Source organism: Falco cherrug, chromosome 20 (genome assembly GCF_023634085.1).
Source record: "Falco cherrug isolate bFalChe1 chromosome 20, bFalChe1.pri, whole genome shotgun sequence".
Lineage (NCBI taxonomy): Eukaryota > Metazoa > Chordata > Aves > Falconiformes > Falconidae > Falco > Falco cherrug.
This window is the reverse complement of record NC_073716.1, coordinates 891,188-917,933: the sequence shown is the minus strand read 5'-3', so window position 1 is coordinate 917,933 and position 26,746 is coordinate 891,188. Positions and strand designations below refer to the sequence as shown.

Here is a 26,746-nt window from a genome sequence, read left to right as displayed (position 1 = left end):
TGAGGGGGGGGGGATCTTTGCCGTGAAGCAGCCCCACGGTGTTTGACTACTTTATGTTTCTTTTTCTTTCAAGTTGGCACAGACGAATCTCAAGAGAGCAGCATGACAGATGCAGATGACACGCAGCTCCACGCAGTTGAAAGTGATGAATTTTAACCTCCAAAAGCCAGTATCTGAGCTTGAGTGTGTGACTGGTACCATTGTGTTCTCCCCTTCCTTTGCATCCTGGGTCTTCACATCACTGAGCCAGCACTGTCATTGTGCTCTACTGACACCATGAGTACACCACTCGGACTTAAACTGTACGCAGAGTTAGTGGCAGTGCAATATTCAGCTGCTACGAGTCTGGCTAGTTGGCTCCTACGCATCTATGAAAGCGACTGAGGAGGAAATGCTATTTTTGGACTCCCTTTTGCTGGAAAAATGTCACAGAAGAAAGACTTGTGGTTTGCTGTAATGAAGCCAGTAGATGTGGGGATAGTACTAATGAAAGTGTCTTGTTCTTTTTCCAGAAATGTGTCTTAGTTTGGTTCTTTCTTGGTAAGCAGAGTGCTGAACCTCATTTCTAAATTCTTCAAGGACAGTGTTGACAAATACAGTCTCTTAAAGTTTTTTGCATATTGTAGTGTAACTTAAATGCCAGGGAATGTAAATGACCTTAAAGCCGCAGTGTCTCCAGTGAACAAACACAATGCACATGCTCAGGACTGGGGGTGCGTCAGACTACATAAAATACCCAGTGTCCCTACTTAGAGTGCAGACTTGTAGGAGTGGAAACATTGCAGGAGAATCACATTGCAAAAGCTTTCATGAAACACTTTAGTGTTCTAACCAAGAGTTAATTTATTCACCTAGTTTCTGAAAGGTCAGTGTTTACTTTGTGCTCCAGAGAAACAAATTGGCAACACCTTGCGTCGTTTTTCATACACCCTTTGACATGTTCTTCCCTTTTTAAGAATAAAAATTAATGAAGGGCAAAATCAAGAGACAAAAAACATAGATACAACTGTAACATCAACCCTTTAATCCAGAGGGACTGAGTGTTTCTAAGCAGATAGACTGGTAAGACTGTGAAAGCCTTAATACAATCAGAACCTTAGCGAAACACATCAAATAAAAGTCTGAGATTAGTATCATTTTTAAAACTTTTTGTAAAGTGTGGTCCAGGCAGGATGCAAGAATGTGCAATTATCTATCTTTCTACTTTTTTTTTTTCCCACCCCCCCCACCCCTTTAGTTAAGATTCTCACTCTAGGAACACCTTCCTCTTCTACAGGGGCTGCTCCTCCAAGAAAAAAAAGCTATGCCACATTAATGAGTCCAAAACGATCTTTCTCTGTAGCATTCTGCAGCAATTGGTGCCCTTTATACGGTGATGATAAAAAAAGTGTATGATATGAGCAGTTTTAAAGAGCAATTTATGCATAATAAATGGGGAGTGATATAAATTTCATAGCAACATATTTGTTGTAATCAGTCAATATTTTTTTTTTAATGTATTGGTTTTCAGAGGTCTTCTAGTTACCTTTAGAACTTCAGTTTTTTAAATTTTGTCCTTGTTTTGCACATCATCTGTAACAGCCCCTCTCTGGTCATGAGCCACACGGACACCTTTATAACTTGAAGATAGAATTCTCAAGTGCTGAGCAAAAATCTCTGATTTTTTACTTTTTTTTTTTTAAGTAGGAGGATAAACGGTGAAAAATAGGCTTAAACTCTCCCTAATAGCCTGAAAAGGAATTTCTAGCATCTGAGAAACAATAATATATTAAAGGAGCTTTGTGGCTCTGCCACGTACTTCTGACCAGCTTGTGTTGGGTTGTGGAAGGTGGATAAGTTGACGGGAAAATCATGACATGTTTCAGCTGGCTCGAGCGTCCCGGATCTCGCACTGCTTTTGTGGGGATAGGTACTCCGGGGCGATTCCCCTTCCCGAGGAAGACGCAGGATCCGGATTTCCCCTGAGAGCTGCACCTGCGGCAGAGTCGCCCGCTGTGCTCGAGCCACCCGAGTGTCCCGGCGTGTCCCCACCCGCGCGCGGCTGCCAGCATGTCCCTCGCCAGGAGGAATTTCCAAGCAGCACCTCGGCATACGGTCCAGAGGCAGGACTTGTGGGATTGCCACCAATTAACATCTTAATTGGCTTCCTTTTGGTTCCCAACATAGTTTCTAAGCAAAAAGCGAGAGTAAGCAGGTGCTGCTCTCAGGACTTTCCCATAACAAACGCTGTTGTTTAAATGGGGACCAGAGATCTAGGAAATTTGGTGGCTTTTTCCCTTTTCTTTTGGTCTCTCAAAAAAACCTGTGAACAATTGTAGTAAAACTTTCAACACCCTGGAAGGAGCTTTTAATTCAGCTGGGATGTTCAAAGGGTATTCATGCTACCTGGAAGATTTAATACTTAAAACTGTCCCTTGCTTTATATGTACATCATACTTTAAAGTGATTTTTCCTTTTTCCCAAGAATCTCAAGTAACATTTTGACCAGGCTGCTATTTTACCTTCTAGATAGATACACAAAATTAGTATTTAATAGATAAAATTTTGCTGTCTTTGAAGAGGGGCAGGGATGGGGACGGCGAGCATGAAGGCACTCTGGCAGCCAAGTTAGAGCAAGTGTGTTCACTGAAATTAATTAGGGAACTGTCGTTTTCTTACAACAAAACTATGGAAAAATGGAAAGTGTGGGTGTGGTGTGTACTATTTGCATTGAAACAATGTAATTGGTCTTTTTTTTTTTTTTTTTTGCTTTTCTTGACTTTTTATTTCAAAAATTGTACAGTCTTAGGAAAAAGAAAAGTCTTTTCTGTTAATATATTTGCGATTCATTCAAGGATGTCGAAAATCCAAATAAACTACTTTTAAAAGCAGGTTTATCCCCAGGTCCTTTGGGTCAGCGTTGGGATTCATCCTTCAGGAGGTGGGCAAGCGCAGCAGAGCTGGAGAGAGGTCCGAGGACACCAAGGACACACCTTGGGACACGTGGGGGCCGTTCTCCATCCCACGGTGCTGGTGTTACCCCTGCACGTGCCGTGGGGCTGCCACAGACTGGGGGAGCTGGTCACGATGCTGATGCTGAGGGACACGCACTGAGGCTCCCGAAAATTTCTGTTCATCGTCCTGCAGCTCAACAGGAGATTCAGGAAGCTCCCAGGTATGGAACAGACATTTTTTTTGTTGTTGTTTTCTTTTTTATTCTGCCTTCCGTAGCGGCTCGTGACATCGTTTGTGGCTGCAGTGGTGGTCAGCTTAGCAGAGAAATGATCACGGAGCTCGCTGTGCATTCAGGAAGAGCCTGCCGGGAAGGCTGAGGCTCGTGGCCGTGTGGAAATGCCTCTTGCTGCGTATAGTCATCTTAGATTAAAGCTTTTAGCACTCATTTTTGTCCATGATATTAGCTTAATCCACTAATTTTTAGAGCACCACGTTTGTAAAAATGACACTGAACTTCAGCCTTCCCTACACCTCATTGCCTCCCCCATGTTTCTTTTAATCCTGGACTTTTACGATTGCGTGTACAAATGCAGTCCCGCCGTTAAATTCCCCGCTCTGCTGCCGACTTCCCGCCCTGCTCCGTGCTCGGCAGCGAGAGCCGAGTTATTCTGAGCCGAGTTATTCTTCCTGTGTCTCAGGAGCAGTTTCTCCGTGTGGACTCAAACGCAGACGATTTGGGCTGGAGGCTTCCTGGCGGCGAAGCGAAGCGTTGATGGCAGGCTGAGCTGCAGCTGTCCCCAGAGGAGGGCAAAGCATTAGTGACATTGGACTTGCGAGCTGCAGCACCGGGTTCTGTGCCTGCCTGCATGGCAGCAGCACAGCCAGCGCTGGGGGTTGTTCATAGCTCAGGGTTTCCAGCCCGGGGATGGTTTTGGCACCTGGTCTTTGTGAGCACCTACAGCTCCTTGCTGGTGCCTCATCTGGTGGTTCATCAGTAACTTTGCTACTGCATCACCTCCCTCTTTTCTGCCACTCCGTCAAAATTAGGGACTTCATTTGAGCAAGACCTGGTCCAGGACCAGGCACTGGTTCATCTGTTCTTTTTTTAACGGAGCAGAACAGGGTTTCTAAGGCAGGAAGCCCTGTATTCCTGATCCTCAGAGGAGCAGGGTTTAAAATTATATTAACACAGAGAATAAGGCTTCTGCTTCTTTTGCCTGTCTGCTTTTCAAATTGCTGTTTGTGTAGTGTGTTTTCTCAGTTTGGGTCCAGCTGCTATATAAACCCTGGGAGATATTCCTTGCTTTGAAATCCCAGAGCGGTGCACAGCCGGACAAGCGGGGACAGGAGGGGACCCGGTCCCTTCCCTGGTGTTGCAGCACTGGACCCGGACAGCATGTGACTCTCCAGCCTGTGTGTCCTGGCATCCAGCTGGGCAGCCGTGAAGCAACACCCCAGGCTGGGAACGCTGGACCCAGAGCAGCCAGTGGAGATGGAAACATGATTGGTGAGGGTGAAGGAGACCAAGGAGCCGCTGCAAAGAGATCCGCGATTGATGAGACACAGAGGAGCGCGCATGGAGGGGTGACTGTCCCCTCTCCAGAGCCAATGGTCACGTTCACCCGGGATTGGGCCAGTTTGGGGCTTTTCTGGGTTTCTCAGCACTTCAGCAGGAGCGATGCTCAGTGGGGTTGCCCCCATGCCTCTGCAGCCTCGTGGCACGGGTGAACATGGGTGCTGACGGCTCCTGCATCCGCCGGTGCCCACATGCCTCATCTGTGGCTACATTTGTGTTTCTGGTCCATCCATTGGGAGCTGGGTGTCCTGCGCCCCACCTCGTGTGAGGTTCTGACCTGTTCTCACTGGGGACCTGCTCTCCTGGCCCAGACAGACTATGTCATTTGGCCTCAAATATGGGAAGGATTTCAAATATCCCAATGGTACCAATAAGGGAAATATCAGCAAAAAAAAACCCCAACTTTCGAAGATCAATTCCATCAAAAATACCCCAGAAAACCACATTCAGGAAGGAGACACAAGTTCCTTTCTAACAATCTTTACGTTCAGACATTTTATCAGTTAAAAATCTCCTCCTGTTCCAAAATCCAGCAGTTCATATCCACATGTGATGTGTGCAGAACAGAAATTCTGTGTCATTGGGACATTTGGAAAGTGAGTTTAAAGAAGAGAAGGGGGTTAGTTGCTGCCTTCTGCCCCTTGTGTGTTCTCGTGTGTCCCAACAGGTTCAGAGAAGGCACCTTCTGGCAGGTGCTTCGCTCTCAGCCCCATTGCGCTGGGTGAGGATGTGAGGGATGGAGCACAGGAGGAGATTCCCACTGGTGGCTCCGGGTCAGTTCTGTGGGACGGAGCACAGGAGGAGATTCCCATTTGTGGCTTTTTGTCCATCTTATTTGTCCATCTGCCGCACCCACCTTGGAGCCCTGCGCAGAGGCAATCCGCGTGTCGCCTGCAGCCACCTGCAGAATACGGCCGAGCGCTGGATTTTGCTGGATAACTGGGAAAAACGGCCTGGCTACAACCACCATAGGAGAACAGCCTTCCCTGGGGCAGGAGAGGCAGAGGACGGTGTCTGCGTGGGAGACGGTGAGTGGAGCTGCTTCAGGCAGGGCATCTGTGGACTTTGCATACGGTTTGGCTGCTACCTGTAGTAGGGCCAGAGGCTGCCCCGCACCCCCTGCACCACAGGGATGGTGGAAAAATCCTCTTGGTCCTAAAGCTGGAAACACCAGCTGAAGGGGAAAGATGGCGTGGGCCTAATGCTACGCACAGTGACCCTGGGCAGTGCGGGAAGGCTCCCACCTCCCCGGCTGCACCGGCCCCTGTGCCTGGGGGCTGTGGGGCACCGACCTCAGTGGGACCGGTCACTGCGCGGCCTGTCCCTGAGCCACCAGTGGGAATCTCCTGTGCTCCATCCTGTAGAACTGACCTGGAGCCACCAGTGGGAATCTCCTCCTCTGCTCCAACCCACCAAACTCACCACTGCTCGGATGCTGGGGGTGCTTGGCGAGGGCACAGAATATCCCATGGGCTCCCGGGGAGCAGGACATGGGGGATCAGGATGTCACTTGTGATGCTGATGTGTTGGGAGCATCTCAGCCGCCCTGCCCATGGCTCCTCTGTCCCGAAGGGAAGCAGCGACCCTGGGCCGGCAGAAGAGCCTTCAGTGGAGAGCGGGGGCACCTGTCCCGAGGGGCCTGTGGCACCTGCACTCCCCACTTGGACTGACGCCCGGCCCTGCGGCGGGGCAAGAGGTGAAAGCCAGAAAGAAAAAGCAGCAGCAGAGGTGGCTGGAGGAGGCCACGGCCACGGTGTCCCCTCACGAGCTGCAGCAGATGCCAGCAGGAGGGTCTTCCTCACCCAGGGGAAGAGGGTGATGCCGAAGGTGACCCTGAGCTCGGTGGTGGTCACAGGGACAGGGGCATCCGCTGCCGCGCTGCCCCACGGGAGCCACCAGGCAGCTGGGGCCGGCCCTGACATGGCTGTGGGTGTGGGGACATGGGGCAGTGCTGCTGGGCCCCCTGCAGCCCCGGTGTCACCCATGGGCAGGGCCCATGTCACCCATGGGACAGGGCCTGTGGGATGCGAGCCCATGTCACCTGTGGGCCAGGAGCCTGGTGTGACCTGTGGGCCAGGGGCCTGTGTCACCTGTGAGACATGAGCGTGGTGTGATCTGTGGGCCAGGAGCCTGTGTCACCTGTGAGCCAGGAACCTGCTGTAGTCCGTGGGCCAGCAGACCATGCATGTCACCTGTGAGACACGAATGTGTTGCGGCCTGTGGGACAGGAGCCTGTGTCACCTGTGGGCCAGGAGCCTGGTGGCACACACAGGCTGGGAGCCCGTGGCACCTATGGGGCACAAGCCTGGTGCCACCGTGGGCCAGGAGCCCGTGCCACCCGCGGGCTATAGGCCCGGTGTCACCTGTGGGCTATGGGCCTGGTGTCACCCGCGGGCCCGGGCCCGGTGTCACCCGCGGGCCAGGAGCCGGCGCCCCCCGCGGGCCGGACGCCCGGTGCCCCGCCAGGCCAGCGCACCCCGGGACCCGCGGGACGTGCGCCCCGTGTCCCCCGCGGGTCGGGAGTGGCCTGTGGCCCGCGGGACGCCCCGCATCCCCCCGCGGCTCACGGCCAGGGGCCGGCGGTGGGGCCGCCGCGCCCCTCCTCCCCTCCTCCGGGCGCCCCCCCCGCCGCCCCCGCCGCCCCCGCGGCGGGGCCGCCCCCGCCCCCCGCCCGCCGGTCCCGCGGCCCGGGCGGACCCGAGGCGGACCCGGGAGGGCGGCCCAGCGCCCGGGGCATCCCAGCGGGGCCGGGGCGGGGCGGGGGGGCGGCCGGGGCGGAGGGGGACGCGGGGCGGGGGGGCTGGGGGCGCGGGGCGGGGGGGGGCCGCGGGGGGTGCCGGGCAGGGGGCGAGCCGCGGCACGGCATCAATCACCGCCCGCCCCGCCCCCTGGCGCTGACTGACGCGCCGATGGCCAATGGGGCAGGCCCATGCCCCGCGCGCAGCCAATGGGGGCGGGGGAGGGCGGAAGGTCCCCACTTCAAGGCTGGGTGAGCGGCGCAGGTAGGTGCGGGGTGAGGCGCCGGTGCGGGGTGGCCCGGGGTGGGGGGGGGCGCGGGCCGAGCTGGCTCCGAGCGGGGCCGGCACCGAGCAGGGCTTGTCCCCTGCCCCCCCCCCCCCCCTTCTCCTCGGCCGCCGCCCGCGGGCAGCGCCAGGCCAAGTGGCCCGGCCCCCCCCCCTCCCCCTCCCCGCCGCCACGGCCGTGCCGCCGTCCCGCAACTTGGTTGCGGGGGCCGGGCGGGGGTGGGGGCGGTGGCTCCGCCCGCCGAGTTGGGGCCCGGGTCTCGTCGCGGGCCGGCCGCAGGGCCCGGGGCGCCGGGAGAGCTCCGCCCCGCCGCGCTGCCCGGGGGGGCCGGGCCGGCTCCGTGCGGAGCGGGGACCCCCCCCCCCCCCCCGCTCCCGCCCCGTGCCTCCATTTTAGCCCGGGGAGGCGAGGCACGGCCCGAGGGGGCTTCTAGAAGGATCCGGGGGCGGCAGCCCCCGCACCCCCGGGCCGGCCTGCGGGTGCTGCGGGGCCCGTCCCCGCCGGCCCGGGGCGGGATGGAGGGAGGGGGGGCGCGGAGGGTCCGGGGTGGTGGGTGCCGGCCGGCTGTGCCCCCAGCCCTGCTGACAGCCCCCTCTTTCCCCAGGTCCTCGATTTTTTCCGCCTCCTCAAGTAAATAAATAAGAAACTTGCACACCCTCCTGGCGTCGGCGGAGGCTGGAAGCACCGGAGGCCGTGCCGTGCCGCCACCTGGACCGCAGGTGCTGAGGATGGGCCCCGCCAAGATGCCCGGCAAGGTACGGTGCCCCCCACCACCGGCCCCGGTCCCCAGCCCCGCCGAGTCCCCCGCCAGCCCAGCCACCTTCGTGGGCACTGTGCTGGGCTCTGGGGGCGTGGGGCCAGCTGGGAGCCCCCCACACGCGGTCCCTTGGTGGATGTGAGACTTTAAAATGGAGGTTTGTGGCGGAGAGGGTGGCTTCATCCGCGCTTGTGGGGTGTTTCTCTCTCCAAAGCTCTTCTGGTGCCCGTTGGTAGGCGAAGAGATGTGCAGCCTCCTCTCGGGAGCGCGCGTATGTATTTCCTGGTTACCTGTCCTTGCATGTGATGGCATCGAGACATCAAGGTATGGCTTGCTCAGAAAAAGAAAGATCCTCTACTTTGGTTTCCCCCCCTAACTGCGTACATCCTTAAACTCCAGGTTTACATCAGTTGCGTCCTTTTGACTTGCTGGTATCACTGGTATTATCTGGTTTATCCATGGACGTACCGCCTCAGGAGAGTTCTGCGTGTACCTGTCAGAGTGGTCTCAGCTTTGTCCCGTGAAAACTGAAGGTCTAAACCTGGGGTTTCCTGCTCATGTTTCCATGCCTCTGGCTTCCCTGTGTGTGAAGTGGCCGTAGCTCTTCTGGGTCTGGAGCAGAGGGTGGTGAGGGTTTACTGACACTTGTGTTGAAAAGTCACCTCTTGCCTTGCTGATGTTATTACAGTTTAAGAATTGTGTCCTAAACGCCCAGGTACAGCGATCAAGTTCTGTGAAGCTGAATAAAACCTACAGGGATGCACTGAGGGGAAGGATATTTCCTTTTCATAAATCTACAAGCCAAAGCAGCCTGACTTTAGACCAATTATGGAGGCTGAATCTAGACAAATTCTCTTGTAATGGGAAAACCAAAAATCTTTACTCAATCCTGTCACACTGACCTTAGACAAATCTGCTCTGGTATCTGATCTCCAGTTGGCTAACACAACAGTAAAGGCTCTTATTCTTTGTACACATAATAACAGTAAGTTGTTATGTGGGCTTTAAAAAAGGAATTAAATCTCCCTGTTACAGGTTTTGGAGGTTATCACTGAATTTCCTGGAAGTCTGTGTTCCTACAGCTCCAGCTGAAACTGATAGGAAGCCGGCAGATAGCTTCTCTGGGAACGGCTTCTTGTTCCCTGAGTGCCACACGCTGATACAGTGGCTGAAAGGGGGTTTGACATGTGGCTGTGGAGCCTGACACCCGTGTGGGTGCTTGCGTAGCCCCAGGGTGCTGTCAGCCCCGCGACTTTGGTGTGTGTGGCAGCTAGCGAGGGTCTATGCCAGTCAACTGTGACGTTGCTCTGGCTAAGAAAATGTTCTGATTCTGAACATGAGCTCGTTAGCCTCGTGCTTCAGTCTGGAAAACTTGAAGGAGTGAAAAAGTAAAAATTTAAGAGTGCTTAAGCCATTGTGGAATGGAGGGACAGCATCACCTTTGTGCTGATGGCTGGGAAAGCTGCAGGGCCTGCTCGTGCCATGCGGCAGCCAGGCCACATGGGAGTCCCAGCTTTGGATTTGGGGGGGGCACCGAAGGCACGTACTCACTCCAGCAGAGCGGGTTGGGGATGGGCACGTGGGAGGATAACACTGGGATCCTCCTGCTTCCCACCATCCGGCAGGAGCCGAGGGGAAGGAGGTGTGCCTGTGGCGGTGGGTCATGCTTAAGTCTGCAGGCGGGTGTACCGAGGAGGTTGTGCAGACTGTCGTGTCGGGCTGTCACGTCAACTCGGCATTTTTGCTTAGAGGCACTTGCCTCTTGTGGTGAGGATCTAGTTGGGCCTTGTTTGTTGGTTTTGTTTTTTTTCTTCTTTGAGTGTATGAGCATGTCATCTGTTCCTGTGCCAATTACTTTAAACCTCTGATTAGGACATATTTTGAGTGCTTTTGTAAACTGTATCCCTGACTTGTGCTCAAAGCCTAGCACCTAATCTTACTGTCACAGTTTGCAATGCTTTTTCATCAGAGGAGAGAGCAACTCCATTATAGCCCTTCAGTTTTATGCAGCTCTTAACCCCCCCTCCCCTCTGAGGACCTGCGGGTATCTCAGAGCAGAGGAGCAGGAATATCTGCCTGGCCCTTCACATCTAATGGGCACAGGGAAAAAACGTCTGCCAAGCGTGCTGGTCCGGAGCCCTCTGTGCTGTGGGGACTCGCCACCTTGTGCCTTGCGTTGCTGTTTCCCTGCGGTCATCTGGGCACCAATTCTCCTGTGCTAGACTTGTCGTAGGAAGTATCGTTAACAAGGAGAGCATGTAGGGACTTGACTTTTTCCACCTATGATCGCTGGTGTCTGCCTGCGTTGCTGAGGGTTTGAAGGCAGGTGGATTTGGCTGGGGCTGAGGAATTTGCGTGAAGCCCTGAAACTCAGGGCTCAGAGACTTGCGGATTGTGCTGTCTCTGGAACAGAAGCTCTCGGAGCACAGCTCTGATCTCAAAATGCTAGGTGACTCTAGAGCATGACCAAAAGAATAAATAATGTAATATCCAGCTTATTGACTGTGTTTCAGTCCGGTTAAACTGCTGCCCCAGTTTGGGATTAAACTGAATTATAAGCAGCTACCAATAGTGTGGTAATTTTTTCTCTGACTCTGGAAATCCAAACACAGATAGAACTGTTCCAGGTGCCCTACATCAGAAATAGAAACTAGTTCTCCTGTTGGTGGATCTGAGAAAAGCCCTGTGAAGATGACAACTATAACGTGAGTTCATGAATGGAGACTCTTAAGGTCACCACGAGGTTTGCTTGTGGCAGAGGGAGCAATTTCGTGTCCCAGCGTCAGCAGCGATTAGAGGCTGGTCTTGGGTATCAGGTTTGCTGTTGACTTGCGAGGGGCAGGATTTGGTGTGAGTCAAATCTATGAAGACTTTCTGCGAGCCTTATCCATGGCTCATGGATAAAGGAAAGTACTTCAAGACTTTCCAACTGGAAGACGGAGGAAGGGTTGAATTGCACAGCAGGTGTAAGTCTGTCCTCCCTCTGAGGCCCATACCGCTGATAGCGCATCCTTGCTTGTTACCAGTTGCTGGGTTCCTGACTAATTCTTTTAACTCTTAGTTACGTGAAAACTCCTTAATCTGTTTGTCTGTCATACAGTGGAACAGAATGGTTCCCCTAGCAGTGGGAACGCAAGCACGAAATGTCTGTGCTGTAATTAAGCAAAGCCCATAAGGTGTATTTTGGTGGTGAGATTTGGAAGGGTTGGTCCCGAAAACTTGGTTAGTCTCTGTCTCAGGGTTTTGTAAGACATGGGCTTTTACATGCTTAATGCAAGATCACATTTGCTTCTCCTCTCTGCTTTTTTTCTTTCTTTTTTTTTTTTTTCTTCCTCCTTTCCCATGATATAACTACCTATAACCTGAAATGGAAGGATGTAACTTTTAAGTGTGCTGTCACCTTACTTACTCTGCTATTCATTTGTATTTTACTTCACTGCTCACATCTTTAAATGTCTGGGATCATGCCACATACTCTTCACAAAACGTACTGATTTCCATAAAAAGGCATTGCTTTAATTACTGCCATCATGGTGTTTCTTGAGCAAATACCCAAGAAAACTGATGGGATCAGTGGCTTACTTCTGCAACTCTTGTGTAGTTTCATACATGTGTTTTGGATGGATTTAAGCCAACATGATGATATTGTGGGCCATTCATGGGGACCTGCGTGATGTGGGGTTTTGACTAAATGTGGGTTTGGATGCTTCACCCTCTACAGGTTGATTAAAACCTGGCTATTGGTCCCCAGTTGGATGGCTTAAGAATTCAGGGTGCTTTCTTGTTGTGAGTACTCAGCCTGCCATCCCTTTTTTGGAAAGTACTTTGCTGTGTTCCCCAAACTGGTACAAACAGAAGTTCCCATGAGGACTTGGGGAAGTCAGTTCTTCAGTGCATTGGTCTGATGCAACAGCATGGAGTATTCGAGTACTTTGGCATGACACTGCCAATGTCTTTGGCAGGGACTGAAAAATACAGTGGTGAAGTTTGTTTGTTACCTTCGTTAAATAGTCTTATGTTCCCAGCCTCTCATCCCTATGGAAACCATAGAAATACATTTCACGGTGGAGACAGTATAAATACACTTTTGCAGCTGAAACTATAATTGATTCAAAACAGCTTATTACTATGTCATAATAACAAATGCCCCTTAACTTCACAGCAGATTAAAGTAACGTCCCCCCTAGCCTGGGTAGCAGTAGAGCTGTGACCTTGAGAGGTGCCGATGTCCTATGGAGCAGGCTCTCCGATACATGACCAAGCAACGTGTGTTGTCCTTGAAACGCTGAATGTCTGTGTCAAATGGCTTGGTCTAAATCACTAAGGAGGTTTTCAAACGAGCAGCATTACTTAAGTGGGTCACTTGCCTTTTTTAGAGAGTAATATATTTCCAGTTTATATTGACCAAACTGGAATTTAATCCATTGATCTGGAAGCCTCCAAGGAAGAACCAGGTTTGTAGCTTGGCCTTGGGATATGTCAGTAGAACAGGTACCTGCCTGAGCAGGGAGGTATTGCGGTTGCCGAGATCTACCACCCTCAGCGCTACTTGCCTTCATGTGGCTCTGCCTTCTGTTTTTCAATGACTTTGCTCGTTTTCTTTCCTCCTTAGTGAGCATTTTCAGAATAGCTGGCTGGGATGCGCTGTGTCTGTCATAGCGAAGGAGTGCCTTTCTTACCATGACCGGAGATGTTCTTTATTGTTGAAGAATATCAGAAGAGCAATGATCACTGCAAGAATCTCTTGTTGTTGCTACAGCTTGTCTGGTTTAAAGCTAAGTACAGATAAGTCTTGCATCTTCTGAAGCGTCTGTGGCCACTGATGTTTGAGTCTGCTGCTTTTTTGTTAGGATATCTAATGAGGCTGCGAGTGAAGATGCAAAAGTTGCAGTTGTATCTGTAGGGAGTCTTGTCACTGTGTTCTTCGGCAGCCATCGTCTTCTCTGCCTTCTGGATGTTTCTCAAACTGATCTAGCACTTTTGCAGGCTCAGAAGTCTCCTTTCATGTGTCCTAATATATCCGTTAATATATGTAGAGCTACGCTTATACTTATTGTATAGAGACTGTTAAACTTCTGAGGCGGGTACATTCAAAGCAAGTCATGAGGATTAATAGGTAGAGGCTATGAATGCACGTGGGGAAGGCAAGGTAACGATCAGGTATGGGTAGATGGGTACATAATGCTCACCATATATTGAACTCTGTGGTTTGTATGTTCTTGATGCTTTGCAGAAGAGGGTGACTTTAAGGAAAGACTTAAAGGATGATGCTGTGAAAATGTGAATTCATTGGGGAGAGCTCCCTCGTGTTCGTGCAGGGCGACAAACCCATCTTAAGAGTAGTAACGGAGCTGTGTGAGGGACACGTGTGCAAGTGTGCCTGGCACCAGAGTAGCTGGGTGACCTGGGGGAGATGTGGCACTACTCTGAATGGAAAGCAGAGGCTGGAAGGACTGTGAAAATGTATGTGTCAGAGGCCAAAGCTGTATTACTTCAGGCTGCACAGCAATTTTTGCTACATCATCACCAGATCGGGTTGAATGATGAAAGCTATAGATGAGTCTGCTGCAGGAAGATCCAGATCTGTACTGGCCTGTCACGCCAGAGATCTCTGCTCCTGGTTAGACATCCTTCAAATAGCAGAAAATTCTGCAGTGCAGAAAGAACAGGAGATTCGAAACTTTATTGCACAGGAATTTCTTTTAACTTCCTCCACAACAGTTTGGCCTCCCCCTTATGTTCCAGTATGAAAATGCATTTGTTGCTGCTTCTGCTTTTTAGCTGAACTGAATTCAAGGTAGATTTAAAAAAAAAAAAAAAAAAAAATCAGAGGTATGCATGCTGTAGTAGGGTATTGCATCCTGGCTTCCTAAAGAGCTGTCCAGGTGCAGTGAGGAGAAACAGATCAGGAGGAAGTTTGGAGCTGGTGCCCGAGCTGATCATGCGACTGTCGGTATTTCTGTTACCCTTCAGAATGGCAGGGATTCTCCGTGTGACCCGGTTCTGTGCTGGCTGTGGGGTTGCTGATAACAGGCTGTCCTGATGTCCTCCTTGGCACCATTTCATCGTGAACTTAAAGCCCAGTTCAAGGTTCCTAGACTCATTTTTTCCCAAGTGCTGCATGAAATTGCTGAGACTGGGTAACTGGTGTGCTGGGACAGGGAACAGCAGTCTGGGAGGGGAGGGCTGTGGCTGCAAGGGGCAGCGTGGGCAAGGACAGAATGCCCTGCTAGGGTATAAACCCAGTAGTGGCCTCTGCTGACCTCAGTTGGACATTTTTCTTGAAAGACATTTAAGTGTGAGCTAAATTTTGAGCATTGGCATTGGTCAGCAGAGGCCCAGTCAATACCTGGCCTCTGGGGTCATTTTGGGGTAGCTGGTCATAGAGGCCCTTAGGAAAAAGGAGAAATGTGTTTCCTGTTGATTTCCTGACCCAAAAACACGACTGTAATGAGAGTTCCACGAGGTGATTTGTTAAGCGGTATCGTGATTTCAGAGAGCAGCGGTAGCACCTTGGCTTTGCATCTCCGGATGGTTTTTGAAGGCGAGGAGCATCGCTCTCCTGGTGTGGCAGGGGGATGGGAAGCAAGAGGAAGGGGATCCCGGCTGTGCGTGCTGCGTAGTCCCCATCTGCGTTGCCCATGCTGGCTACCGAAACGGTGTTTGTGGGTTTTACCGGTAATTCCACAGGTTACAGTGCAACTTCTTTTTGGCTCGGAAGCCAGCTCCCGGGGGCCGGTGCTCTCCCCGCGGGTGCTGCCGGCCGCGGCTCCTTTCCCGTTGCAGGCACATGACGCTTAAGCACTTTTTTACGCTGGCACAGCCGCATCACTGCTGGGGGGCGTGCGGGGCCAGGGCCGGTGGCCCCCGGGGTGGCAGGGGGACGTGCCCGCGCTGGCTCCGGGCCACTGTCCCGCTCGTGCAGATGGCAACAGTGAAGGTCAGGGAGGTGAAACCAGTGCTGCGCGCCCGGGCCGCTTCCTCCTGCGGCTTGGTCGGGGGTCGCGTGGGGAGCAGGGGGGGAAAGTATCGGGGGTACGGGAAGCGTTGTGTAACGTTGTGTACGGGGGTGTAAGCGTTGTGTAGGGCTGCAGGCCCCCCCGCCCCCGCAGCGGCGGCAGCGCCCAGGGCTCTGCCCACCAGTAGGGAACCAGGGGGGGCCCCGCGCATCCCGGGGCTGGCTGCAGTGACCCCTCGCTGCCTGCCCGGGCTGGGGGAGGCTGGGCGAAGTTACTGGGCATGGGGGCGGGGTCCCGGCGGTGACGCTGGAGTCTGGCAGGGGGTGTGAACCGGGCCGGTACGGGGCGGGGGGAGGGGGAACCATGTGAAAGGTTGGTTGGTTGGTTTCTGCAGGGAGGGGGCTTGGGCTGGGAAAGCGGGAGATGTTGGTGTACTTGTGGGAGGGGTGCCCGGAGCGGGCCCCTCCCGCCCTCGAGTGAGGGTGCCGGTGTACCGGCCGGCCGGGCACCCCCACCCCCACCCCGCGGCGGGCCGGCGGCACGTGGCGGGGCCGCACTACACCTCCCGGCGCGCCCCGCGCGCGGCCCCCCCGCCCTTTGCGCAACCCTGCCCTCGCGCGGCGGCAAGCCGCGCCTGCGCAGTACGGGGCGGGCGCCCCCTGGCGGGCGGCGCCAGAGACCCGCAGCGGCGGCTGGACAATAGGCGGCGGGTCTGCCCCGCCCTCCTCCCCCTCCCCCTCCCCTCCCTCCCCCTCTCCCCCCGCCCGGTGGCGGCGGCGGGCGCCCCTCCCGCACTGCAGCTCCTCCGCGCGGCGGGAGCTCGGCGGGGCCCCCTGGCTGCGGGCGGCGGCGGGCGCGGTTGCGCGCGGCGGCCGGTGGGGGCGCTGCGGCGCCCCCCCTCCTCCTCCTCCTCCTCCTCCTTCCCCCCCCCCCCGGTGCATTCTCCGGCTGACGGGAGGGGGAGGGCAGAGAAGGAGCCCGGCCGCCATTTTCCGAGCCGCGCCGCCGCCGCGCTCGCCCGGAGCGGGGGGGAGCCGGGGGAAGAAGAAAAGCACCGCAGCGCCCGCTCCGCCGCGCCCCGCCGCCCGGCCGGCCCGCCCCGCCGCCGCCGCCCGGCGCTCCGAACCGGGGGTGGGGGGGTCGCTCCCCACCCCCCCCCCCCGCCCCCCGCCCGCCCCAGCCCGGACTGCGGCCGCCGCTCTGCGCCCGCCGAGGGAGACGGGCGAGCCCATCCCCCCTGCCGCCGGGGCGGGCCCGAGCGGGCGGGGGGGGCGCCGGGGCTGGCGGCGCCCGGGCGCGGTGCCCCGGCTGCCCCTCGGCCGGGGTTTGTTTGCAAACTGCGCCCATTTTGTGGGGGGGCCGAGCCCGCCCGGACCGCGCTCGCCGCTCGTCACGTGGTAGGTGCCGCTCGCCCCGCGCCGCTCCGCGCCCGCCGCCCCGCGCCTCCCCCGCCGCCCCTTTGTTAGCGCCGCCGGGCCCCGCCGCGCCCCGACTTCGCCGCCGCTCCCCGCGCCCCTCCCGCGGCCGCGGAAAGTGCGGGGGGGGCCGGGGTGACCCGCCGGCCCGGTCCCGTCGTCCCCCCCCCCCCGCGGCCCCCCCTCCCCCGGTGCTGCGGCTCCGGCGGGTGGGGTGGGAGGGTGGCGCCACTTTAAATTGAAATCCCCGGGCCGGCGGCGCCCGGGTGGGCGGGGGGGGTCCCGCCGGGCCGGGGCCCCTCACGTGGCCGGCGGCACCGCGGCGGCGGAGCCCGGCCCCGCTCCCCCGGGGAGGGACGGGGGTGGGGGGTGGGGGCACCGTTGCCTAACCTGGGGAGGGGGGGGGTGTACACGCGAAGTTTTAGAAGTAAACAGAAAAAAAAAATTAATTGCATAACCTCGGTCTTGCCAAAGGCGCGGGGGGAGCAGCCGCCGCGGCCCCGGCAGCGGGCGCGCTGGGGTCCCGGGGGGCCGCCGCTGTCACCGCGGGCCGGGCTGTGTCACCCGGCGCTGCCCCCTCTCCCGGCTTTACAATAGCGTAATTTTTCATGTGGGTTTGGGCCGCTAAAGCCATCTTCCTGTATTTACTTTCCGACTGCATATTTTGTATTTTATTTGTTTTCCAACCGGCCCCGTCGATCCAGAATTTATTTTTCTCCAAGCGAGCCGGGAGGGCACGGCAGCCCCGGGATCCCGACCGGGACGTGTGTTTACTTCCATCGCGGGATTAGCATCTTCCAGTGCTCGATATGGAGAAATTTCCCCCCCTTTGGGTATGAGTGGGGGTCATGTCGGAGGAAAGCCACAGCGGCTGAATTCCTGGGAAAGCAGCCTTGCCTCCTGCAGGAGGGGCAGCCCCCCCGGCGGAGCGGGGTGCCACCGGGCAGTGGGGTGCCACCGCTCCCGCCCCATCCCTTCATCCCTGTGCACAGGTGGATGGGCGCGCAGGCACCCTGTAGGTTATGTGGCCTGTTATGTAAGACGCGCTTGAATGACAAACTGTAGTTTTCCATGAAACCGGTCAGGATATGGGAGGAACTGCAGGTTTTCTATTTGTTTTGACTGACCATTATATTTTGAAGGGCTCTGGGCCGTGTCCGTGTTTGCGGTTACATCATGTCATGCGTTGGGTCCAGTGTGCTTTGTGCCGCTAAAAATAAGGCGAGGTAGGAGCCCGCTTCTCGGAGGTAGGAAAGTGGGAGAGTGCTTCAGCCCCGGCACGGTCCCGCTGACAGCAGGGCTGTGAAACACTTTTGGGGGAGCAGTTAAGGCGTTATGTGTCCCTGACCGTGTGACTAAACCTCTGCTGTAGTTAACGAATCCAGGGATCTGTTTGGATACAGGCAACTTCACTTTAAAGCCGTATTTGTCCTTTTTATAGCCTTTGTTTTCATGGAGGAACCTCTGATGCTCTTCCCCAGCTTTCCTGTAGTCCTCTAGGATTTTTGTTCTGGCACGGGAACGGTGTGGGTAGCAATACCGTTCGATCTGATGATGTTATTTCTGTAATTGGGAAGTCAGCAGCCTTTTAAACTGGGGAAGGGGGAGATAAGGCAGGGTCGACCTGGGGGCCGTAAAGGCAGAGCCTGGGAAGCCCCCGACCTGCTGATGGGACCAGGACCCCAGGGGGTCGCTTTCCCTTCTCGAGGTGTCTGCTCTGGGCCACTGTCAGAGTCGACTTACAGGCGACATGTTTTTTGGCGCGGGAGGGGTGGGTATGGTGGGGTTTTTTTGTTGGTTTTTTTTGTTGTTGTTTTTTTTTTGTAGCCACGCTGCCAAGGTAGCACAGCTGTGTTGGGCTTAATGGTTTGATATGCTGCAGGAGCAGTTAATTGTGGAACTTGGTTGTGATACTGTTATAGCTGATTTGTAATGATTTAGCAATGAGGATGACTTGTGTTCCCTCCTCAGAGGTGATAAAGCAGCAGATGACCAGGCAGATGTGGCTGTGTGTTTGTCTTACACCTTTTTTCCCCTCTTTCTCCTTTTTTTTCTTTTTTTTTTCTTTTTTTTTTTTTCTTTGGTAATGCTGTATTTTGAGTCTCATTTGCTCTCAGAGATCATCCGGTAACTGGAGAGCTGGTGAAATTCTGACATCACGCAAGTCAGGGGTGAAAACTGAGCAGTTCTTTGACCAAAGTCACTTCCTTTTGCCCTGTTTATAACTGTGTTTTTGTGAATGCAACTGCCATTATCTAATGAACACTCTGAACAAAGACTGTCTCTGGAGTTTCAGCACTCCACCCTTTCTCGGCTCAGGCAGTGAATGGTGCGTGTCCTTAGGAACCTCCAAAGACTTTTCCAGGGAGGATAAGACTTCATGTGTAGCAAAAAGATAAGGCCTGAGGACTTTAGGCCCTACTGAGGCAGGGAAAGGGTAAAAGCTTGGGGAGGGGAGAGAAATGGTGAGCAGCACATTATTTTGATTTGTGGGCCTTCTCTGCCCCCCCCCGCCCCATTTTTCTTTTCGGGAAAATTTTATTTGTCTGGAACTATTATTTTGAGAGTAGGTCAGTGATCTCTCTGCCCATCCTGGTTTAACAGGCACCTGATTTTGCTTTTTTTGTTGTTTGCTTTTTACTGGACTTTGTGGGAAACAGGTGGGCCAACTTACACTGAATTAAATTCCCATTTAGGCATAAGTGTCTCAGGTGGATCATATGTTGATCAGACCAAATAATGAGCAAGTTCTGCACGCATGCCTCTTCTCAAGATGTTCATCATTTTGTTAAAAAGAGCCTCTTAGCATTTGGGCAGTCAGGATGGCAGGTGATCTGAGAAGTGCCGTTTCCGTCGCTGCGTTTTATAAATACCGTGTCCCTGCTCATAACTTCCAGGAATACAATGTCTGTCTGGAATGCAGAGACTGCAGCGTGCTGCTTGGTTTGAGAATCCTTCCTTGCAAATTGCACTTCAGCAGCATCTTCCAGGATGCAGTTTTCTGTAACATCGTTTAAATTTAAAAAAATAAAGGCTTTCTGTTTTTTCCTCGGCTGGGCAAGGAGTTGTACTCAAATCAGCAAGAATCCTGGTGATGCAGGGCTGGAGTAAACTTAATTCCACTAAACCCCATGTGTGTCCCCCTCAGCCTGCGTTCAGACCCATGTTTTTGAAAGAGGATAGTTTGGATAAGGTCCTGTTCAGGTTTCAGAGTAAGTTAGAAAATCCGTATGTATCTCCCCCTGCCATGAAACTGCTGTTAGCAGGTGACTGCCACGGTAGAACGTGGTTTAGAGAACGAGGCAAACAGCGAAATGGGATATGCTAATAGCTGTGAAGACTTAATTCTGGAAGACAGAATTTTGACAGTGCGGTATCTGAATTTAGTGATGAAACTGCTGTTTATGAGGAAAAGGATAACAAAATTGCATCTGAAGAGGGGAAATGGGAGTAGCTGTCAGCCTGAACAGGCCGCATGTTTATCTGTTCCTTAGTTAGTCTCTTGTGGCAAACTTATTTTTTGTGGATCTGGTAGAAAGGCGAGCATTGTAAAGAAAAAAACAACAAAAAGCTCCGCCCATCCCCCCCCCCCCCCCCCCGCTATTGTAAAAAAAAGTTCAGTTGAAACTTACACTTCTGTATCAGGAGCTGCTTTGGGCCTCAGAGATGTTGGCAGAAGGTAGACCTTAAAGATTTCTCATTTTCAGTTTTACCAGAGGTTGGGAGTCCGCTCTCTGAAATCTTCATAGCTTCCTGTTGAGTCTGCAGCGACAGAGGATATGATGGGAAGGGTTACCGTGAAGTTGCCTGATGCTAAATGAGAAACAGCAAACCAAGCTCAGGCTGTAATTAGGCCCATGAAAAGGAACTTGCGATGTGTGATTGAACGTCGCCTTCTATTAAACGAGTACCTCTGTCCTGGAGTTCCTGTCATCTTGTTTTCAGCTGCTGCCATGGCAGTCTTTGTGGGTTGCTCGCTCTCCTCTGAGATGCGAGGAGCAATAAAAGCTGAGATCTGCAGTTAGCTGAGCAGACGTGTCCTGGAGAACTGTGTTGCGAACTCCATTCAAAATAAGGTATTTAAACACAGCCGAGGTCGAGTTTACCAGGTTGGGCAGGGCTCTAGTGATTTGAGATGCTTAATTCTGCTCCTCTCTCTTCTGTTATTTCCTCTTGAGGACATGACCAGTTAACGCGTGGCGCTCTAAAAGGCTTCTTGTAGTGACAGTCCGTGCCTTGTTTTAAAATATGAAGTATTAAGGTGGTGCCATTCGCAGGGTGGCAGCGGTGGGGTTTAAAAGTTTTGGTATCAATCGTAGGCTTTTGAGCAAAGGTTGGTATGACCGCACCTAGTGAGTGAAAGAAAATGCATCTTTAAAATTGGAAGGCAATTCTGTTTTTTGTTTAACTTGCTCCCCGAGTCCTGAGTTCAGGTTTTCATATTTCCTGGGCAACTTGCCCAGGTTATGCGAAAGAAAAACAAAATCTCTCTGATACTGGATGGGGGGAGACCTGGATTTCACAGTTAAGCTTTTTTTTGTTTGTTTGTTTGTTTTTGTCTCTGACAGGCTGCTGCTTTCTGTAAATGTCCCATTACTGTTTTTTAAACCACGTTTCTTTTTATTTTACTGTAAAGGGCAACTTTGTTCTGAGGAGTAACTTAACAGCAATGGGTATTTTTGTCTCCAGCCACTTCATTTTTCAGGTGAAGCCGTTCTCGCTTTTAATTATTTAACTTTACAGACTTCTGATTGGAGAGATGACAGTTAATCTTGCTTTGTGGCTTTTGTTTTTCTTTCTGACATCATATTGATAAAACCTTCTCTGCCTCAAATTGTAGAATTGATTTGGTTTCTTTTTATCCAGTGAGAATTCACAGGCATAAAAGAAAACTGTTCTTGACGGAGGCCTCACGTTGCTGTTTAGAGCTGACCAACAGACCCTGCCACTCGTGTGGACCAGCGAGTGGAAACGGCAGCTTTTATTTTAATCTTGAGGGCTTCTGGTTGGAAACAAGGGCTATGAAAGTGGAGCTCAGTAATACCTTTCCTGTTTGTTCCAGTGCATAAGTACCCGTTCCCTGGGATGTTCTTAATATTAAAATTCTGATTTTACCCAGAGAGATTAGGTGCGAGCCTGTAGTGTTAATATATGTGGCAGGTACTCATGTATGTATTGTAAAAATCTGTTGTTCTTAACCTTTTTTTTATTTTTTTTTTTCAAGTTTCCCAAATGTAGGTCATTACAAGCGTACAGGCTGCCAAACTGCACGTGATAGCCGGCTTATCGATAAGTTTATCGTCCTGTACTTGCCTGTCACGTTTCCTTAGTTAAAGCTCGGAGAGTTACTTTTCATGTAAATCTCTTTCTAAATTGGTAAACATCTGTCTTACAACTATAAAATGTTGAAAAATAATAACAAAAGGCATGTAGAGGATCTGTTATGCATAACAGGTATAACTTTTGGTAGATGTACGTTTTTGATGTGGAGGATGTTTCTAGGGCTCAGGGTGTTAGCGTGCGTATTGCGTGCCTGCATTTGAAGTTGCTCTGCTGAGCTCAGAAGGATGGATGGTGTGTTTCAGTTGCAAAATGTCAGTGTATAGGGATTTTGTTCTAGCAAGTTTGGCTTTTTTTGAGTGTGTTTTGGTGGTGGTTGTTTTTTTTTTTCTTTTTTTCTCTTTAAAAGATATGTTTAACCACACAAATTCAGGGGTTGGCCGCACTCTTGATGCGTAGCGGGGGAGGAGAGGGGAAGTGGGAATTGGTACAAATATTCACTTCCTTCAGGGGAGCTTCGCTTTTACTGCTTCTAACGCAGCAGCACCTTTGTGTATGTGTCCTCTGCACAACCTGGGTGTTGAGTAGGACGGAGCTTTGGAGGTGAAGGCATTCACGGGTGCTCGTGTAGTGAGCTGGAGGAGGCTCGTATCTAACCGGGGTTATTTATCATTTATGGTGTGTCGAGCTTAAATCCGTGTGGCCACCCTGTAACCCTCCTGCCTTCCTTTCTCCTACCGGTTGCAGGAGAAGGGGCGCATGCCCAAGTGGGTTTGGGCAAGCGCCTTGGAGGAGGAGGTCAGGGGACATGAGGTGGCCTCATGGCAGCTGTAAAGAGCCGTCCCAGTGTGGTTTGGCACATGATGAAACTAGACAGTAGGTGCAGGAATTTGGGCGTGATGTCGGGGGATTAAACTGTAATTCAGGGAATATAAACATGTGAGGTAGATGTGTGTGCTGCTGGGAGAGATTGAAGGCAGAGGTGATGTGGTTGGTTGGGTGCAGGGCTGGGGGGGGGGGGGGGCACTTGTGGCCATGGGGGGGACATGGAGAGCCCCTCGGGAGAGAAACTGGAATGAGTGAGTGGGTGGGTAGGCAAAGAGGAGGCTGTCGCTACCTCTGGCGTCTAGCACTCGGAGCTCCCCCGATCTCCTTGTGAGCCTCGCTGGAAGCACAGGTGCCCAGTTTCTCGCCAAGAAACTGTCACAAAGATTTGGGGGTGCAGAAACTTCCCCTGTGCGTTTTGGGCTTGTTTTCTGAGGTGTTGCACAAAATCATGTGCTTGGAAATCCAGTTCTCCTTTCAAGGTCTGGTTGTAAAATTGGGTTTTAAAAGCAGACGGTCTTGAATAAGTCAGCATGCTGAAGGATTATTTTCCGGGGTGTTGCGACCCGATAGCTGCTCTGGGATATAGTGTGACTGGGCGCCTTCCTCGTGCCTCTTCTAACATCCCTTTGTTGCCTCGACCTTATTCCAGCTCTTCCCTCTGCTCTGTGTTTCAAAAGTGGTAAGAGCTGGGATGTCGCAGTTGATGTGGAGTTGTCAGTGAGGCCACCAGAGTGGGCCAGTGACTCTCCTCCCTTGGTGGCTTTGCCTGCGCCCCTCAGGAAGTGAGAGTGGGTGGGTGAGTTACGGTTACCTTCTCTTACCTGCTTGCTATGGCCTTTCGTCTTTCCTCTGTTAATGAATGCTAACCGCTCTGGCAGTGCGCTAGTTATGAAGTGAAAACGAAGAACGTGTGCGTGGATTTTGAGTATTATCTTAAGACACGCTGTAAACGCCACGTTGGCCTTCCAGAAGCAGCTCCGTGTGGATCTTCACCAGCGGTGTGGGGCCGTGGTGGCACATTAGCCCAGAGGGTCGGTGGCCGGCAGGGCTTGTGCAGGGGGAGAGCTCTTGGTCATGCACATGTCGGCTTGAGTGCTGGGAGCTGTAGACCCTTGGTGGAGAACTGCTGGAGAAAAAGGGACCAAGGGTACTCGCATCGATCTGCAGATACTGTTGGGTGGTAGCATTTCGGGGAGAACCTACCAGCGTGATTTGAGTCCCCCAGGCAGACGAAAGATTCAGGATGAGTCTTGGAATTACTGGCAGAATTCTCAGGATGCTTTGAAAGTTCCTCAAGACCGTGTCCCTGTGAACAACCTTCCCATTCCAGTCTATGACCTTTCCTTTTCTTTATTCCTCCTTCCTATGGTCACCTTGGAGAGGCCTTGCCACCCTCTCCCCTCCAGTTCCCTGCTGGGAATTACTGATAAGAGTAATAGGGCTTTACTAGCAACCAAAACTTCCAGATGGAGGGAGGAAGCTTGCCTACAAGTATTGATTAGCATTTTTTTTCCAAGGATTGTTTTATAAGAGTAGAGAAACCAGTGCTGTCTAGCACACAGGTAGTTTTTAAGGACTTAAATAAAATAATAATAAAAAAATACACCCAATAACTTTTGGAGGTCATCTTTTAAGCTGCTAGAACAAAGTTGTTATTCTTAAGGGAGGCTTTCCAGGCTTCCAAAGTATTTTAAATGCTGTCCACCCAACTAAAAGTAAAGCCAAGGAAAGTTGCAGTAGCTTAGTAGGAGGGTTTTCTCTTTAAAGTGAGTTTGCTAACCCGGAGGAAAAGGCAGTATGAAAGTTTTGCTTCTGCTTTCTTTTGCTGTTTAACTAAAGTTGATGACCTACAAATTTACTCATACAATTCTCTTTGGCCTGGGTATAAACTCCTAAGTGACTGCAGTGCGGTGCAGGTATGTTCGTAAAGAATCATTGCATCCAGCACCGAGCGCAGGTTTTCCTGCCTTTCTGCAGTTACAGGTGTTTCCTAAGCTGCTCTCGTATCTCGCAGTGCTGCGGCAGTAACATGGTGAAGAGCAGTGATCCAATCTCCCTTTGGAAGATGGACCAGCCTGTTTGTGCAGAACTGAGAACGACCGTTACGAACAGTCATTCCCAGCGTACGTGTCGCTGTAGTGAAGGTCTTGGTAGGTGACTGGAGTTGGGGAAGTCCTCTATCCTGACAGTCTTCCTCCTCTCCCAAGGGCATCTTAGCTATAAGTGGAGAGTTCCCTGAAAGTTACTTTTTTTTTTTTTTCCTTTTCTCCCTGAATAGTCATTTTCAGTCTTTATTTATGGCCCCAAGTGGTGGCTAAAAGCCATTTTAAATAAGCGTGCAGTCAGTTCTTCGGCATGTGGTATCCTTTTTTTCAGTAAGGACAAGATATGATGACAAAATATGTTACGTTCTGTGAACAGGGGACTTCTGAAGTCTAAACCCACCTCTAACATCTCCGTACTTCTGTTGCAATAGCTTCAGTATTTTTTTAATTTTAATCGGCTCCTCTGGCAGTTCATCCTTTCTTCCCTGTCTTCTTGCTCTGTGTCGCTTTGCTGGGTTTGGTGGCATTTTGGCAGAGACCGTGCCTGGTCTGTGTTGCAGAGCTAGTGGGGAGCTGCCGGTCGACCACGGTACATGCTCACGGGAAACCGAACGGCTTTGGGCTCGTCCCACGGGCCTTCCCTCCGTGGGGTCGTGGGTTTGCCCCTCCACCTCGTCTCAGACCTTTGACAAAAGGTCAGGCTTTATAGTGGGTGTTTTTCATGCCCCGGTGTCCGTCTGTGGTCCCTGGCGTGGGGACAGGGTTCTGACACCCGGGAGCCACTGCGGCACGGCTGAACAAGGCTGCAAACACAACGGGCTGTTCCGTTGTGCTCCTTCAACATACCCAAACTTGAGATCGTCCTCACTTTTCCTGTAGAGTGGTATATTAATTTTGTCATATATGTCATATGGGGTGTGCTAACAAACAGCTACGGCAAGCTTACGCAAATTTATGTGAAATTAGAGGATTTGGCATATCAGGCAAGAGATCAGGGCAATTTTTTATTATTAAATTGACATTGTAATAGCATATGAAGTTGCTAGATAACTTCAGGAGCAGAAGGAAAATAAAGTAAATGTTGCACTGGTAGAACAGCCTGTGCTGTGGGCTATGTGAATGCAGCTCAAAAAAAACAAAACCAAAAGGCATTAAAAAGCACTGACACTTCTAGTGCTAAAGAAAGTAGGTAAATGACCAGAAGCTTGAAGGTGGGTGGGAAGCAGTTGCAATGTACATGAATGAAGGTCTTTGGTTATTTCTCTTAACTTGTTTGATCTAGTTGAGCTAAGCCATGGCTTGCTATTCCAGTCAGAGCGTAGAACTGCTCTGTCATGGTGTGTGTGTGGGTTAATCTTTATCCATGCTCCTGAAAGAGAAGTGGGAATTGCTAACACTGGAAATCACCTGGCTTATTTGGAAATGTACTTCTGGGAAAGCAGGTTTTGTACACACCAGGGAAACAACTTTCTTAATCCCAGGCTTTCGGGGGAGCAGTGGCATTGCGGGGGGCTGTGGGGTGGTGGGCTTTCTTCAGCCACTGGGAGTTTAAACATATGGAGTTTTGTTCCCCTCAAGCTCTGTCTCTGTTACACATTATAGTTCTAATTTGTCATTTTTAATGCACCTGAGTTAGCAGTAGAAGCAGTGAAAACTGTTTTATTGGATGTGGCTCAGGGTTTTAAAAGATTAATTTGGCGAGCTGCAGGCATTGAGGAATAGGTATAACCAGGGCCAGGCCTTTCCTGAAGGTCCGGGGGATGCAAGTGTGCTCGGTGGATGGACGGAGAGTTGAGAGTAGTTATGGCCAGGCATTGGCTCTGGGAGATCCTGGGACCCCCTTGCGCGTTGCTCCTTCTGTTTTCAGCTGTCTGGTGCCCACAGGCAGCTGTGGGCAGGGGGCTGGTGGCCATGGAGGGAGGATGCTC

General features: G+C 52.3%; 2 protein-coding genes across 9 annotated transcripts in view; both read left to right on the top strand.

The window, feature by feature from the left end:
* Positions 1-1,463, top strand: part of CDC27 (cell division cycle 27) — a 32,212-nt gene extending 30,749 nt beyond the window's left edge. For both annotated transcript variants that reach the window (XM_055697569.1, XM_055697568.1), the window contains exon 19: positions 74-1,463. In XM_055697569.1, coding sequence (XP_055553544.1) covers positions 74-156 — 83 coding nt within the window. In that variant the 3' untranslated portion in view covers positions 157-1,463. The remainder of the gene's footprint in view (positions 1-73) is intronic.
* Positions 1,464-8,057: 6,594 nt separating this feature from the next.
* The window catches only part of KANSL1 (KAT8 regulatory NSL complex subunit 1), a 100,866-nt gene continuing 82,177 nt past the window's right edge, over positions 8,058-26,746 (top strand). For 2 of the 7 annotated variants that reach the window (XM_055697833.1, XM_055697832.1), the window contains exon 1: positions 16,198-16,647. The gene's annotated coding sequence lies outside the window, so the exon portion shown is untranslated. Of the gene's footprint in view, positions 8,290-16,197; positions 16,648-26,746 lie in introns of those variants that run through there. The other 5 variants (XM_055697830.1, XM_055697828.1, XM_005439473.4 and 2 more) reach the window with 4 other exon arrangements.